The following is a 16644-nucleotide window of genomic DNA, read 5'->3' on the forward strand; positions in this document are numbered from 1 at the left end:
TGTACATAGAGCTAATGTTAGGTCTGGATTATTAATAAAGCAGTATTTGCTAAATCCTCTTTTGCAATTTTCAAGGATTTCTTGCTTCTTCTGTCCATGGAATTTTCCTTTGATCTTTTTTGTTGAAATTTTTAAATATTCATATAAAGGGAGCTTGGGTATTAGCTGCATCTTTTAAGTATCTTCTATAAAAGTTAATCATTGCACTTTTAGGAAGTTTGTAATTTGTTGGCTAGTATTTTTTCTGGAAAAGGTTTTGAGCCATTTGGTGTTATCAAATATCCTAAAAATTCTAATTTGTTCATTCGCATTAATGATTTAGATTGGTTGATGCGTAAACCATACTGTTGAATTCTACTAAATACTTTCGTAAGATGTTTTTTATGCTGCTCCTCAGTTTCCAACACTATTAGAAGCTTATTGAAATACAGAAGACTATTGCATAGTTCACTGAAAACTGTATTAACGAATCTTTGAAAAGTGGAGGGGCATTTCTCAAGCCAAAACTCATTACGTTAAATTAAAAAGTCTAAATGGTATTTTTATCCCTGTTTTTTGTTTATCTTCTTCTGCTAAATGTGATGGGAGTTTTCAGTTCTGGGTAAAGGATAGCGATCTGGTAGTGTGATATCATTTAAGCTGCAATAATCTCCTCATGGTCTTAGAGTGCCCTCTGATTTTGTAACTAAATGAAGTGGGTTTGCCCATGGCAATTTTGAAGGTCTGATAATGTCATTTTCAAGCATAAAGTTGAATTCTTGTTTGGTTATTTCTAATCTTTTAGGAGCTAACAGCCTTGCTTTTGAATAAACTGGTTTGCCACTAGTAGTTATGCAATGCTCAATATTGTGTTTTGTTTTAGAAATTAGTAAATCAGGTTTTGTTATTCCGTTATTTCCAGAAATTATGTCAAAATATTATAACATTTATTATTTTTGTTTAAAGGTGCTTATATTTGATTCATCAGCTGATGATGTAATTGCACCAATAATGCTCAGTTTAGTTACACCATCAATTAGTTTTTCTTTTTCTTTCTTTCTTTTTTTTTTTTTTTTTTTTTAATATCAATCAATAAATTAAACTGGTTAAGAAAATCTGCACTTAAATACCTTTGGTAACTTTGGCTACTGCAAGTTACAGTGAAGTCTAAAATCAAGAGTTAAAATTTTGTGTCTGAAACATGGGATTTCAGTACCATTTGCAGCATAAAGCTTCAAGTCACCACTTATTTTGTCATTACATGTGGCTGAAATTAGACTTAAAATCACACCACTGTCAATCAGAAATTATATCCCTTTTTTTGTCAATTACAAAAAGTCTATAATTGAATTCATGGCAATTTCTTAAATCATCATCAGCAGAACCATCCACTAATTCCGATTCTGCTGCACAGGCAAGTTTTCCTAGTTTTCCCCAGTTACATGATGGCTTAAATTTTTTTGGATAGCATCTTGATCCGAAAGAAATTGGTGATAACACAGTTTACCATCTGGGTTATAACGAATCCGATTTCTACCTCTAGACACTGATTTGTTATTTCTTTCTGTAATACAACTTCTTTCATTTGGCTGGTGATGGAAACTGAGCTCTTCAATCCGTCGTTCCAACAAAGATATCTTCTCCAGTAATTATGAAATGGTAATCTGTGACATGCTCAAATTCTTAACTTCAGTTAAATGAGCCTCATATACTTCATTTTGTGAACATATGTTAAAAGTCTTATCAGCCATAATCACCAATTATATCAATACCTTCATCTCTAACCAGCAATATGTGTTTAACATTGTGTGGCAATTTTTCAATCCATAGTGTTTTTAATAAATATTACACTATGTCAGAAATATCACTAGTTACCAAGGATTCCACTTTTTGCAATAGATGGCTTAGTTTCATGTTGCCCACTTCAATGCCCATTGAAAAGGAATTTGACTCATTTGTTTTCACTTTCTTTGAATACATTTAATAAATGGTCTTTTGCCAATGTATATTTATTTTCAGCTTTAGCAGTTATTATGTCCCAAATAATTTCTGTATATTTAGGTTCTATTTGTGATAAAATGTAGTAAAATTTGGTATCTTCATAGTTATACCAGTAATTTTAAATTGTGCTTCTATCTGATAAAACCAAATTTTTTGGCTTGTCTATCCAAAAAGGAGGAATTTTTTACACTTACCTTCATAGATTCTGAAGAATTAGCACCATCTGACTGGTTTACTGTCTTCTCGCTACTTGCCGTAATATTTACCATTACTAACTCAGGTCACCAATAAATGTAGCAGTTGCTACATCACAAAAACTCTATTTATGTGTTAACAATAATTTTTCTTACTATATTTTAATGAAAATGATTTATTACTTTTAAGGCATCAATCTTCTAAAACATATTATCATTTCTATACCATTGCCATTCCAGTCTACATGAAGTTGTAGAAACAAAAAGATTATGTATTGTTTGTAGAAATTACATAACCATGTAATCCTTACGTATTAAAGAAGAAAATCAGCGAAACTTTGAGATGCTGTGCTTATTCTAATTAAAAAGCTGTTAAAAAATTGTTCATCTTGATATCAAGCATGTGTTTCATGCTGACGCACTTTTTGCATCACTCATATAAATAGAATAGCACCAAACACATTTCTGTTGCTTTGCATAATACTTCAGAAGTTTGCTTTTCACAAACAAGTGTCCAATCAATTAAAGAAATAATTTTTGGAAAATCCCTTTTCATCCAGTTAGTTCCAGTAAGGTCTACTGTCAATTTTTACAACAGCAGCAGCAAAAATTTATTTTTAATCATTGCCTGCTCTCTTGAAATCAGCACACTTTAAAATACACACTTTTGCCTCATTTAATTTTACCAGTTTGAAATCAAATAATATTTGGTTAGCTATAATAAATGCTAGAATAAATTTTAAAAGTTCTGTGTTCAAATTAAACAGAATTTAAAGAAAAAAAAAAAAAAAAAGAGGTTTTCAAACCTGCCAACTTAAAAAAAAAAAAAAAAAAAAAAAAAAAAAAAAAAAAACACTGAACCAGAAAAGGGAGAACACAGTTCTCTCCTGTTCTAGTTTGCCAATCAACAAAATTCAATTTGAACTTCTCATGGCTTGAAAATGCAAATTAAGCTATCTATCAAATTTTTATATAGCATTATTTTAATGCATTCATTTTGATACAAGATCATAAAAATATGAATACTGTGCTTAAAAAATAAAAGATTTCATTATAAAAAAATCTGTATTGAAAAAATTACTATATTAAAAATTTATGAACAACTAATTAGCTTTGCATTATAGAAAATATTAATATATTACATAATAAATTTGCAAAAAGGCTTTACTAATAATTGATTTCCTTTTCATGTAAATACTCAGAGAAGTTTAAAAAAAAAAAAAAAAAAAAAAAACCATGCAGCAACATCAGCTTAAAAGCAACTTGATGTTAAATTATATTAAATTCATACAAAAGGCAAATGATTAAGCATTCTTCAGAATCAAAACCTTTATTAGAAATTACATTTTTTAGATTTTAATAAGAAGTTCAAGTTTCTGAAAATTCTTTTCATATTTTATCGAAATTTTCAATAGTAGTTAAAAAAAGACTAAATAAATAGGAAAGAGAAAGTTTTTCGATATCATTTCGATATGGATATAATTTTTTATAAATGTTATATTTATATTATGATATCAACGGCATACAACCAAAATCACAAATCTGCTGCTTCTTTTTTTTTTGGATGGCGGCAACTTGTTTACTTTTTCTAAATTATATGTTTTTTTTTCCACAAAGAGTTAAACCTTAGAAAGAAATTTGTTCTACAGAAATCAAAACACAATATGTTTTCTCAGAATAATTATTTTGCAAACTCAGTTTTGGAATGTTGCCTAATGCATCTTGATTTATGTAATACAACTTATTCACTGATGTTACTATCAAAATTCTTAATCGTTTTGTGGTTAAAAAATTCTTAATTGTTTTCTTAAAAATAATATTTGGCATGAAACCCTATGAAAAAATGAAGTAGTTCCATTACAATAATAACAAAGCAGTAATTACTTTAAATGCATAAAAAGAGAAAGAAGTTGAAGGGAAACAGAATTCGAAAACTAAAGGGGAAAAAACTTACTAAAATTTTCAGCAATGATAAACATTTGTCCAATGCTAAAAAGACCACCAATAAAATCCAATAATACTGTTCCAATACTCCAACCAACAGTAGATTTTCTTTTAAAATTATAAACAACCTGAAATATTTAAATGAATTTAGAAAACAAAGTATGCCTATACATATGAATCATGACCCTAACATTTTATTTGAAATACAACACATAATTTTTTTATCAACATAACATTAAAAACATTTCACATCTCCTTCGGCATAACAAATACAAAATACATGATATTAGAAACACTTTTTATTAACCACAATAATGCTACAAATTACCAAAAATGTTAGCAACTGAATATACTGTAAATTAAATGTATTTTAAATTCCATTATTAACAAAATGAAGATTTAAATTAATATATGCATTTACGACCCAGTATTTCATGCAGCATATTTATAATTTTTTTATTTTCATGCAGCATTTATTTTCTGATTATAAATATAATTTTCTGATTATATTTATAATAATATAAAATTATATTAAAGATCCTGTTTCAGCAAGTGGCAATACTCTCCAAACTGGTAAAGCCACATGAAAAAGGAATTAAAATCTTTTCTCTCATGTAATCACAATCATGGATGGTAAGTGCATGATGAAGAACATATGATCCAAAAAATGTAGAATTATAAAAACATGCCTAAACTATTGTAACAAAAGACAGAGAAAAGTTTTTACCTTAAACATATTAACAATTGATAAAATGTTACTTCTGATGTTCCTTGGATCCATTAATACTCAAAGATTAGCAGAAGATGTGTTGCTATATCAGTTAATTAAGAGAATAAAACTAAAGTTAACTAAAGATACTTCCAGTTAACTAAATATACTATCAATTAACTAAAGAGGTTTTTATATTTAAATTTAAGGTAGAGGAAAGCATTCATGAATAAATGAACTCACTATACTGCCAGTTTGGAAAAGTTAATATTTGTAAAACACTGAAAATTTTTAAGTTGTTTCATCAAATTCGTCATTTTAAGTTTAGAAGTTACTTTTGTAATTTTTCCACTGCACGATTTTGTTATCCATTACATTTGTAGAAAATATAAGATGTAAATGAACAAATAAAATACTGCTAAATAAAAGATAAAAAAAAAAGTATACATATATTTGCCACATATCTGAAAAACTTATTCTGGTATACCCACAAAACGTTTCAAGAGTATAGTATATCAAACATAAATATGTTTTATAAGAATGATTTCTTCTTCATGCCTTTAAAAATCTATAAAATTATTAAAATTAGATTAATGCTGCTCATTCTAAATTAAAATAAAATGCTATCCTTTCTGTAATGTATAGTCCAATTCTGATTTAATGATACACTGGATTTAAGGATTGCTTTCATAGATTCAGCTTGAAAAATAAAAGATTAACTGAAATCCACCATGTATTAAATGCTCATTTGAAAAAGTAATATTTTTTCTGTTTGCTTAGAGCATGAAAAGACTGACTAACTTTAAGTACAGATAAAAATTTAGCTTTTGTAATACGTATTACATTTCCCGATTTTTTGTTTTTTTGTTTATTTATCATTTTTTATGAAATTCAAATAATAAAAACTTGCAAGAATCAAAAGATTCTTGAATTTTTTAGATTCACTGGAATAAAAAAAAATTACATTGATATGTATGTACCAACACGTTATTTAAAACAAGAAAGAAGCAGTAAAGAAGTGTTTTCTGATGAAACAAAAACTATTTCCTTTTTGAAGTTTGAATTTTTTCTTTATACAAGATATCATTCAATATAAAATTACTTGTTACCTGAAGAGATATTCTAGAAATTTTGAAATATTTTAAATGAAAAAAAGCTGAAATAATTTGAATTTTTATTATAAATTATGTACTAAAATTTAAAAAATACCTAATACATAGTGGTTATGATTTAAACTGAAAATAGATAAATATATTAAAAGCTTACAGAGTAAGGCAACCTACTAATAATGAAATTTGAAAAGGCTAAACGTTATAAAACCAAGTGAAATAGAAGATAAGCTTAGAAGAATTTTCATGTCAGCAATCTTTTTCAGTAGATCAAAATTTTAGTGTAACTAACTGATATGACAGCAAATTGGTACTATGCACATTAGTAAAAACTTTTCTAATTTGATTTAAATGCTTATATTTTAATACAAAAATAAAACTTTTAATTCAAAAAGCCTGATTAATGAAAGTATGGTTTGAGAACTAATGTAATTTTGCAGAAATATACTAATTCAAAATATAAAATATAATAATAATACTGTTACCTTCATTCCTGAAGCAAATTTGTAATCACTAATTCAAGAAAAAAAAATGTATCTGTTTTAATGTTACTTTAAACACAGAACCAAAGAAAACCAAAAGAAATATTTGAGAAATCCAGAATATCTTTTAATTCAAAAGTTTTCAGAGATGTATAATGCAGCAAATTTGTAATCACTAATTCAAGAAAAAAAAATGTATCTGTTTTAATGTTACTTTAAACACAGAACCAAAGAAAACCAAAAGAAATATTTGAGAAATCCAGAATATCTTTTAATTCCAAAGTTTTCAGAGATGTATAATGCTTACTAGACAGTTATTCCTGTATGGTGAGTTTTTAAACAAACACTCCCCCCCAAAAAAAAAACTTTTCAGATTTCAATTAGTTTTTAATATTTACAAATAATATAAATTCTTGCTTTAATTTAGCAATTTTTAATTGGAAAATAAATTTTCTCCAGAATTGTGAATATTAATTTGCTTACAACATAATTATCCAGTTTACTTTTTAAAAGTAACCAGATTCTTATTTTCTGCTACTATTTGTAAAATTATTTTGTATTTATTTTTAAACATTTTACCACAGTTGATGTGTTCCCATCTTTAATCATTTTATGGAATATTTTTTTGCAGTTAACTTCTGACTTCAGTTTTACTGCAACATATTCCCACACACATCAACTTTTTTCCTTTGGTACAATTCAATTATTTTTTCTTTTCAAATTATCTGAAATTAGTCAAAAATTATACTCTAATTAAAGAATATAATAATTACTAAACAAAAAAAAATTTCTCTTTAAAATTTTATACAAAATAATTATTTGACTATTTAAATTTAATTTTTTAGTAGCACTATATTACTCAAATAATTAGAAACAAAAACAAAATATTACTTCATTATATATTGTTAGATAAAACCCTTCAATCATAAAAACATATTATGCTTTGATGCTTTTGTGATTCATACAAAAGCTCTATTATGTATGTAGTACTTTCCTGTAACCTAAAGTACTTCCATTTTTGCCTGGTGATAGTCTTTCATAAAATACAGCTAGGAATGAATTAATATCAAATAAAGAAAAGCAAATCAAGAATCCTTCTCCCCCATTACCCGAAAAAACATGACATGGGCTCATACAGATGAAAAGTGATACAGCATATTTATATTATTTACTAATGTAAAATGTTTATATTGTTTTATTTAAAATGGTTAGTTACAGCAAAGCATATGAGCATACAATTAACAATTACAGCAAAGCATATGAGCATATGATTAACAATTTATATTTTTATATAAATTGATAATATTTATTTAGGCGTTAACTTAGAATGAACATTTAAATAAATGTTCAAATGAATATGCACAATAAGAGATCAGGAACAATCATCCCTCTTTAATCGATCATGAACCAAAATACTTAGAAAATCCAATTTCTGCTAAAACATGACATTAAAGAGGTAATTTGTAAAGTAACCGTTGGTACAACATGGTGCTAGTAGTAGTGGTCGAAGCAGCACCTTTGTTACAACACCCAATCAGCTAGCGAAAGCTATGCTACTGAGAGCATTATACTCTTATACAACAGTACAGAAATAGAAATAAGTAACAATCTAATCAGCACAAAATCTTTTGTTTTGACCATCCAGATGTACTATCATATCTATGAGCAATTTTAACATGTCTATTTTCTTTTTCACAGCAAGAAACTGTGAAAAGTAAAATTAATAATAATAATAATAATTATGATAATTAAATAAAAAATATATTACTTTGTTCAACCTGGTTATCACACACCAAATAAATTAAGACTCTGAATTTCATTTTTTTACTTTGATTACTTCAACAAAAGTTATACTACTAAAAAATAAAATATTTTTGTTTTCAAAAAGTAAAATATAAAATACATTTGATTTGATAAAATTAAGCAATGACTTGTCATCATACATAATTTCCTATTCGAAAATAAAACAAAAGAATTAATTACATTGGCATTCAATGTGGCACAAGTCTTCCCCTTCTCTCTCGTGATGACATAGAAACACAGTCTAAAACAAACTTACCTTTGAGTGGCATGACTTTTTAAATCTGCTCATGATTATCTGTATTTAAATAAAATTTAACAGCAAAATTTGCATAATTACTTTTATTATCTCTGCTTTCATAAACTTTCATTCAATAAGATGATATTTACGTCATTATAGAAAGTAAGAATGCAGAGACTGGTTTACTTTTTTTTAATGATAAAGAAAGTAAGAATGCAAAAACTAGTTTACATTTTTTTAAAGGTATGCCAATGATTTAAAATTTTTTTTTTTGGGGGGGGAGAACAGAAGTCAAAAATTAATATATGAAATAATCATACATCGATTGGAGCTTAGCAGCTAACCTGGAATATATATTACTGAATGACACACTCATTACTGCAACATATATGCAAAAACTTGAACACAATGCCCACAATCCATCTTGCATAAATTTGTATGCAGAATAGTAGACTAGGCATTATCACTGCTGTATTTGCATTACAGTACCTACCAGCCATCATGAACTGGCCATTAGCACTAACTTCCTCAAAAGAATGACTTGGGGATCAATATAGAAGAGAATTCACATCAAACTGCGACTGGGCAAATGCTGAAGCATTTTCTAGAAAAAAAAACAGTGTTCTTAGAAAGAAAAGTCTTAATATGACAGTTTTGAATGTTGATGCTACCAATTATTAAAATATACTTCATCTTCAAAAAGATGTTATCATCAATTTCCATTCTTAGTAGAAAGGTCATTGCAAATACGAATCACACCTTTATTGTCACTACTGCAGAACCTATGGCTGCAGCTGATGATGTATAGGAAAATATACAGTAACTCTTACAGTTTTCATATAAGGCGTCTAACTGGTGTAACACGGCATCATGCTGCAACCATCATAATTTGCTCGTGACTGCTCAAAAGCAATCATCACTATCTTCAACAATTCAGGCACTGATTGGTTTATGCCAACTAATATACTGAATTCCAAATTTTCCTCTCTAATCAAGGCATATAATCATTTTTGGCAGTTTATGGAGACACTGGGGCTAAGCGTAATTTCTTAATTCAGTGGTATTCACAAACGGCAGTCACAGCACTGTTGAAGTTTTCTCTCTAAAACTTCAAAGCAACATCCATCATGACTAATCAAAATGCTTATAGTAGACCTGTTTTTATATTAATAGGTTGTTATCCTTTTGTTTAGGCAAACTTTGCTTTATTCACATACAGTGTTCAAAATGATATTTTTTCCTTGATTTCATTTATAATTTTTATAAATGCTAAAATGAAGATTTAAAATGATTTTTGGATTTGCTTCAATTATTTCAGAAGTTTCATTTCCTATATTTTGCTTAAAATGATCCCAAGTACACATTTTTTTATTCCCTCCTGTCGAATCTCTTTTTATATTCTTTGAATAGCATATACATATAAATTTTAGTCTCAATTACTTCTTTGTCTTTTAAATATAGCATATGTACAAATTCTGGTACTTACAGATTATAAAATAAATTAACTCTGAGAAGACCAACTTTAATTAGGATCATCTGTATACATTTTAATTCATGTACTTGCTATTAATTTTGTAAATTCCTTTAAAAAAATCAAAGATATCTTCTTCTTTTTTATAAAATGCATTTTTAAATAGTTGAATCATGTAATCCTTTAAATTTACTTTACGATACATTTTTTATATTGCTTCGATCACCAGAAAATTTTTAACACATTAATAAATAAATAAGCTTAGTTTTTGCTTAACCTAAGCAGAACAAGCTACTCAAATAACCAGAATTTTACTGTAATTATAAACCCTTATTTTATACCATCTTAATTTTAATTTAGTACGTTCTTCAAGAAAGAAACAAAACTAAAACACTTATGAAAGATAATTGTTAGGTACTAGCTAGTTTCCATAAAAGACAATTCCAATAATAAAATATTCATAATCAGCATATTTATATATTAATCAGCATTTACAACATTTTAAAAAATATTTTATTAATTCAGGTTATTAATTATAGTTCAATCATTGAAGATTCAAAAAGAAAATTTTGGGAGAACAGTATAGAAGTTTTTTTTTTTTTTATACCAATTCTATTTGATTTTGGGGTCCTGAATTCGAATTTTAGATTTGCCACCTAACCACAGGCCAGCTTAAAAACGAAAAAAACCTCAAAATTCTGGAGCTTTTCTTCGGTTTTTCACCTACAACTCGAAAACTAAGCACTTTTTGAAGATGACCACTTTATACAAATTTAAAGTTGTAAATAAAGTATTTATATCAACCAAAAACCTTTAGTTACTTTGGTATGAAATATACTTTGGTATATGAAATTTCATTTAGACATATTTTCCTCCATGAGTACTTCCCTATTTACTCTACATAACAACTGTAGCCTGTAGCACGGTACAAACATATAAGCCAATAAATACCCACTGACATGGCATCTCACTGATGGTCAACAATTTACAGTACAAAATTAGTCTACTGTACCATTATTTCACTCAAAACATTTAAGTTTCATTTAGTATTTGCAAGTGTAGCAAAGAGATTAACAGCGAAATTTCTCATCACTCCACCGATCATGTACCTCACTGACATTTGTTAATTCTGTTAATATGACCTAGGCCAGGGGTTCCCAACTTTTTCAGTTGATGGCACACTTAGATTTTGTCGTGGCGCCCTAGTCGTGTTTAACAAAGTGTTGTACAAGGTTTCTGCTCAACAACCTGCTTATTACATAGTGTCATAGCAAATCACAACACTTCATTAAATATGACTAAATATTGATACTAGTGACAAAACACAAAAAAGAAAACAACCAGAATTTGAGGCTCATATAGGTATTATTATGAAACGTCAAGGCGCAGTAGGTAGCTTCCCAGCAATGCAGGTTTACGGTTGCTATAAAATGATAAGAGAAGACAGAGTTGCAACATTTGGCGACAAAATTGGCAATATGCCATGGATGGATAGATAACCTTCTGGAATGAATTCTTACCGGTTTAGCCCAGAATTTTCTCGAACACAAGCCAAAAACTATATAAACCCTGCTGGTACACGGAGAGTTAGCATCGAGTTAATTAGTGTCTTGTCTAGTCAGTCCACGTAGAGTCGATCAAGTTGACAGTCCGTCATCGAGTGCACTGAAAGAGTCTTAGTGTATCGCTGTTAGTGCATCGTCGAGAGAGTGTGTTGAGCTCCGGGAACCACTGAACTGAAGAGTCAGGAGCCGTACTCTAGTGTATTGTCGGGTGCATCACGAGTTGTAGTGTGGAGAGTCTCAAGAGTACGTGGAGTTCCGAGAACGACCGAGCAGAGTCAGGAGTTGTATTCTGGTGCTTTGCAGTGAAGCTGTCTCGACCGTTATAGCCTGATAGTGTGAAGGGTGTGTCGTTGATTATGTCAGCGTGTTTATAGTAGTTCTTCAACGACTGTGTAAATGTGTTATTGGAGCTGTCTTGGATAATACTGGCCAATAAAGTGAGTTTTGCTACCTCATCAAGTGTCGTCGTTATACACTCCAAATCTACGAACCCCGTACGAACGTGAAGGAAGAAAATAATACAACAGTATATATTGAACTGATACACAAGAATAGTATATTATTATTATTATTAAAGAAAAAGAGGGGAAAATGAATGGGATATGTGAGCTTGCTGATCTCTGCAAAATTTTTCAAATAACAAAAGAAAAAAAAAAAAAAAAAGTGAGGCACAAGACTTGACACTGCCATTCTTATTTCTTGCTCCACGTTGATTTTTGAATGATATTTGCTCTTTATTACAGCTATACTTGAAAATCCGGTTTCACATAAATATGATCTTACAAAAGAAATGTGAATCCTTAAAACTTTTGAACTTAAGAGTTGGATATTCATTTTTGATGATTATCCAAAACTCCACCAAAAGAAACAAGCAAATTCTGTTTTAAGGCTGTTGTCACAAGAGAGTTGAATGAGACTCTCTTCTTCTTGTGAAGTGAATGCTGGTGGAGTTTGAGCATGGAAAGGATTTTGGATCCATGAATATTTCTTGATATTTTCTTCCACAAAGTATTTTGCATACCATTCATTGAGCTTTGAAAGGTGTTCCATGAAAAGAGACAGCAATTTTTGAGATATAATAAGCTGATTAGAGGATGTGTATTTATACAATTTGAGGAAAATTCTTGACCACCATCCTCATTAATTTTTCTTATCCATAACTGCAGTTTTCTTCTAAGCACCACAATCTTCTCCAATAGTTTTAAGATGTGCATTTTATTGCTCTGTTGAGACAGATTAAACGCATTCAGTTTGTCAAATATGCCAGTTTTAGTAAAAAGTCTGGTTCGGCTAAGTACAGGGTGGTTATAATTAAAGTTCCACTTTAAAATGGTTGTGGTTTTCACAGACGGATTTCTCCGTTATACGATGGCGCACTCGACTTTTATCTCCTTTAAATGAGTTTTGTTTAGGTCAATGTTTCTTAAGGGTATACAACATGTTAAACCCATGTAAAAAAAGGTTAAGTTAGATTCCAACCCTTATTTCATTTAACAATATTGCATACAGTGCCATTTCTCCCCCTGGTGGTAAGATTTTCCATTCCATTTACCTCTGTTATACTGGACCTACCCTGTATGAATTTGCAGGCTTTTTGCCAGTTGTCATCAAATATGGGATCCTGGAAGTATATAAATCATTATAGGTGTCAAGAAGACAAGATGTGAACTAATCAAGGGAGAGGTGGCACTTTGCCACTTTTACATCGTGGGGTGGTGACCATTTTAGAGCGGAACTTTAATTATAACCACCCTGTACTTAGCCGAACCAGACTTTTTATACTAAAACTGACATACTTATGTGATATATTTGACAAACTGAATGCGGTCTTTCTTCATTATTTACTTCTACTGAAATAAACCAAAGTCCAAATAACTATCATTGTATTTGTGATATTCCTGCCTTTTTGCTCCCCAGCCACTTGTCGAGGCTTGATCACTCTGTTTTAAACTATCGACTTCCTTATTTAATAAAAATCTTTTCATTTGGTGACTAAATACAAAACATTTGGTGACGAAAATACAAAACAGCACAATTAAAACAAAGCAACTGAACTGCTCACATACATATGTTTAAATAGATATTATAACATTTATCTGTCCTGGGTTCAAAAATTACAACCCTCTGTGTCACTTACCAAGAACATTTTATTACTACTTCTATTTAACTGCTTATACTTACAATAAACTAACTTGGCAATGTGGCCTACGGCGGCTTATACAGTATCACCAATGAGCACTCGCAAGAACTCCTGTCGATACGACGTGATGGTAGAATGCAGGCTTCTGAAAATCACTCACATCGGCCAGCTACGAATTCGGTGTTGCCAAACCCAAACCAAATTTCGTACATGGGAGGAGAGTGGCGGTGGTTTTCTATGCAGTGAGCAATTTATGCAGCACAAGTGATTTGAATTTAGATTCCCTGAAAAAGTAAAAAGGAGCGCCTCGCGGTTCTGTTTACTCTTACCAGCATCCCAAGGCGCCACATGGCACACTTTGGAAACCCCTGACCATAACAAGCATTCATGAAATAATTAGTTTCAGGCATATGACGTTGATATTAGGGTACCATCACAGAGTTAGAAGGGTATCTTTCGTGATTTCATGGACAGCCAAAAATAGACATTTTGGTGGCACTGCAGATTGCCTGAACTTTAAACTTAATACATGCATTTTGTAGAAAATTTTATCTACTTTAATTTTCTATAAAAAGATCAGCTCTGAAAAATGTTTAGTTTATGACTCATAAGCAAAAATTAATAAAAGTGCCTAAATTTTACTATTAAACCTATCATATTGATGACTTTAATTATACACAAATGTTGCTTTGCTATAGAACAAAACATATATTACCTGAGGTATATACTTTGTTAAAGTAACACCAAGTTTAACATATGAAAAGAAATAAAGGAATGAAAGCCATGGTGTGTGCTTGTTAACTTCCAAAGCCGTAAGTAGTAAGAATACAGCAGCAGTGGACCAAACAAGAGCAAGAACAGCAACAGTTGTTTTTGATATGAGTTGATTCCCTCTCTGAAATAACACATATATGCTAATTACAAAGATATTCCGCACAAATATATACTTATGAGATAAGTAAAAATATATGGTACTTTTGATTAAAATATTTTGCGTTTGTATCAATAACTGGGAAACGTTCTTCTTTCTATGTTCATAATTAAATTTGTATTTGTTACATAAAATAATTTTATAACTTTTACTCAACTGTTTGTTTTTATGGTGAATGATACCTAAGATATAAAAAATATTCAAATAAAATACTTTTGATACAGTATAAGCATTTTTCCCGCCTTCTTAGCATGCCTTTGTAGTGCAGGGGTCAGCACACTGGATAGGTATCCCAGAGGTCTGTCGTTAGAGTCCCGGCAAAGGCGTTGTTCATTTTTCATCGCTCCTGCTTTTAAAATAACCTAATGTCTCTACAACAAGCAAGAGCACTCTTTATTAATCTTGGGACAGAATACAATTATGAAGAACTCCCTCACATAAACTGGCTTATATCTGTCACATATGAAGAGAATCATAATTCATGTGATGCAACCAGCCCATTCCATCAAGAAGTGAGACCAGGATAACCACCCACGGACATTCAAGAGGTGCACTTTCACCTCCCTTACTTAACAAATCTTTTTTCTTTCCTCAAACATTAACTAAAAAAAAAGCTGACAAAGAGGTGTTTTTTTTTTTTTTTTTTTTTTGTATGTGTGTTATTTTTCTTACTGAATATGCTTTTTCCTTTGCAAGAACTTTAGAAACACTTGGAGTGAACAATTTTTAATCCTTTTATATCTCATTAATTATTATTCTAATAACTAACAGCCTCCTGGCAATACTAGATTGGATACCTTCTATCTGTGCTCACCATAAAGGATACAAATCTGTAGCTGATAATTATATCCAATTTTAGGAGCTTCCTGCAGACATCACTGCTTCTTTGACTATCATTTGACAAATGTGAATTATTTCCTCAGTACCCTTGGGAGTGAACAGGGGGTTTCATTGTAAAAAACTAGTGACAAAAATCTCAAAACTCTTTTTTAGGTTAATGGGAAGTGGAGAGGAAATTATCGTACTTCCTTCAATTTCAGCCATTATGGTATTTTGACTGTAGAGTTTGACAATACTTAGTGTTAAAAGTTACAGAAACTAATGATGTAGAACACTATAATTCTTTAGAAATACAACTTGAATATGGAGCTCAAAAATTTTCTGCAAACAAAGAAAATATAAAAAAGATACACTTATGCCATGAAAGTGGCCCATCAATTATACTCCCCAGAAACATAATTAGCTACTCTTTTCTGCTTTTCATTTTTCAGTCAATAAATCTAAAACCAACTTTATGAAGTGACTCAGTTTAATATAATTACTGATTTTTAGCACTGTTAATGATATGTTGGCTGTAAAAAAAATTCTTTGGGATGGCTGTAAGAAAAATTCTTTGGGAGTAAGTGTTCTATTTTATTACTATTTGTAACTAATTTATTTATTTTTACCTAATGGCCAGACACTTGCAAATTATTATTTGTAATTAGGGCTGATATAAAAAGCATAAGAAACAATAGTACCTCAGGGACAAAGCCCCTTTGGACTAAAAAAAAAAAAAATTACATTTTCATAATATAAAAACAAAATCTTTTCATATTGTTAAAAACAATTTCAGTCCATCAAATGCTTTCAGACTGTGCTGCTGGCCAGCATGCAATGTGAGTTTAAGCCCACTGGGTCTAAGTTGTTCTCCCATTCTAGGAGAACACAGGTAAGCAAATTTGTTTTAAGAAAGTAAACAGTATCCAGGAAGCAGCTACATATGCAAGTCACACTGTAGCACACAATACTGCTGAAAGTAATAAAGCTTTCAGTGGTGGGAAGTTTATTACACATTGTGATGTTTTGTATCCAGAAGAAAAAGGATTTTGAGAATGTAAGCTTATCTAAAAGAAATGACAACTTCTAGAATTAAAGCCATAAAAAACAATCTGGTATCACAATTAGAGTCAAAGACTGGCCATTTCAAATTCTGCTCCATAGCTATGGATGGAAGCACTGATACAAATCATTGATGCAATCACCAATATGCCCTGTATAAATCTGCACTGAATATGAAACCATTGCTTGACATACTA

At 30.0% G+C, this 16644-nt stretch overlaps 1 protein-coding gene across 6 annotated transcripts in view; it reads right to left on the bottom strand.

Moving 5' to 3' along the window:
* The window catches only part of Ctns (lysosomal cystine transporter cystinosin), a 63855-nt gene that overhangs the window by 23943 nt on the left and 23268 nt on the right, over positions 1-16644 (bottom strand). For 5 of the 6 annotated variants that reach the window (XM_085827647.1, XM_085827649.1, XM_085827648.1 and 2 more), the window contains exons 8-9: positions 14351-14530; positions 4129-4246 (exon numbers count right to left, since the gene is read on the bottom strand). In XM_085827647.1, coding sequence (XP_085683773.1) covers positions 4129-4246; positions 14351-14530 — 298 coding nt within the window. Of the gene's footprint in view, positions 1-4128; positions 4247-8952; positions 9064-14350; positions 14531-16644 lie in introns of those variants that run through there. The other variant, XR_015044399.1, reaches the window with a different exon arrangement.

The sequence above is a fragment of the Stegodyphus dumicola genome, chromosome 12 (assembly GCF_044657685.1).
Source record: "Stegodyphus dumicola isolate Sdum_Otavi_A_Nest chromosome 12, ASM4465768v1".
In the NCBI taxonomy this organism is placed as follows: Eukaryota; Metazoa; Arthropoda; class Arachnida; order Araneae; family Eresidae; genus Stegodyphus; species Stegodyphus dumicola.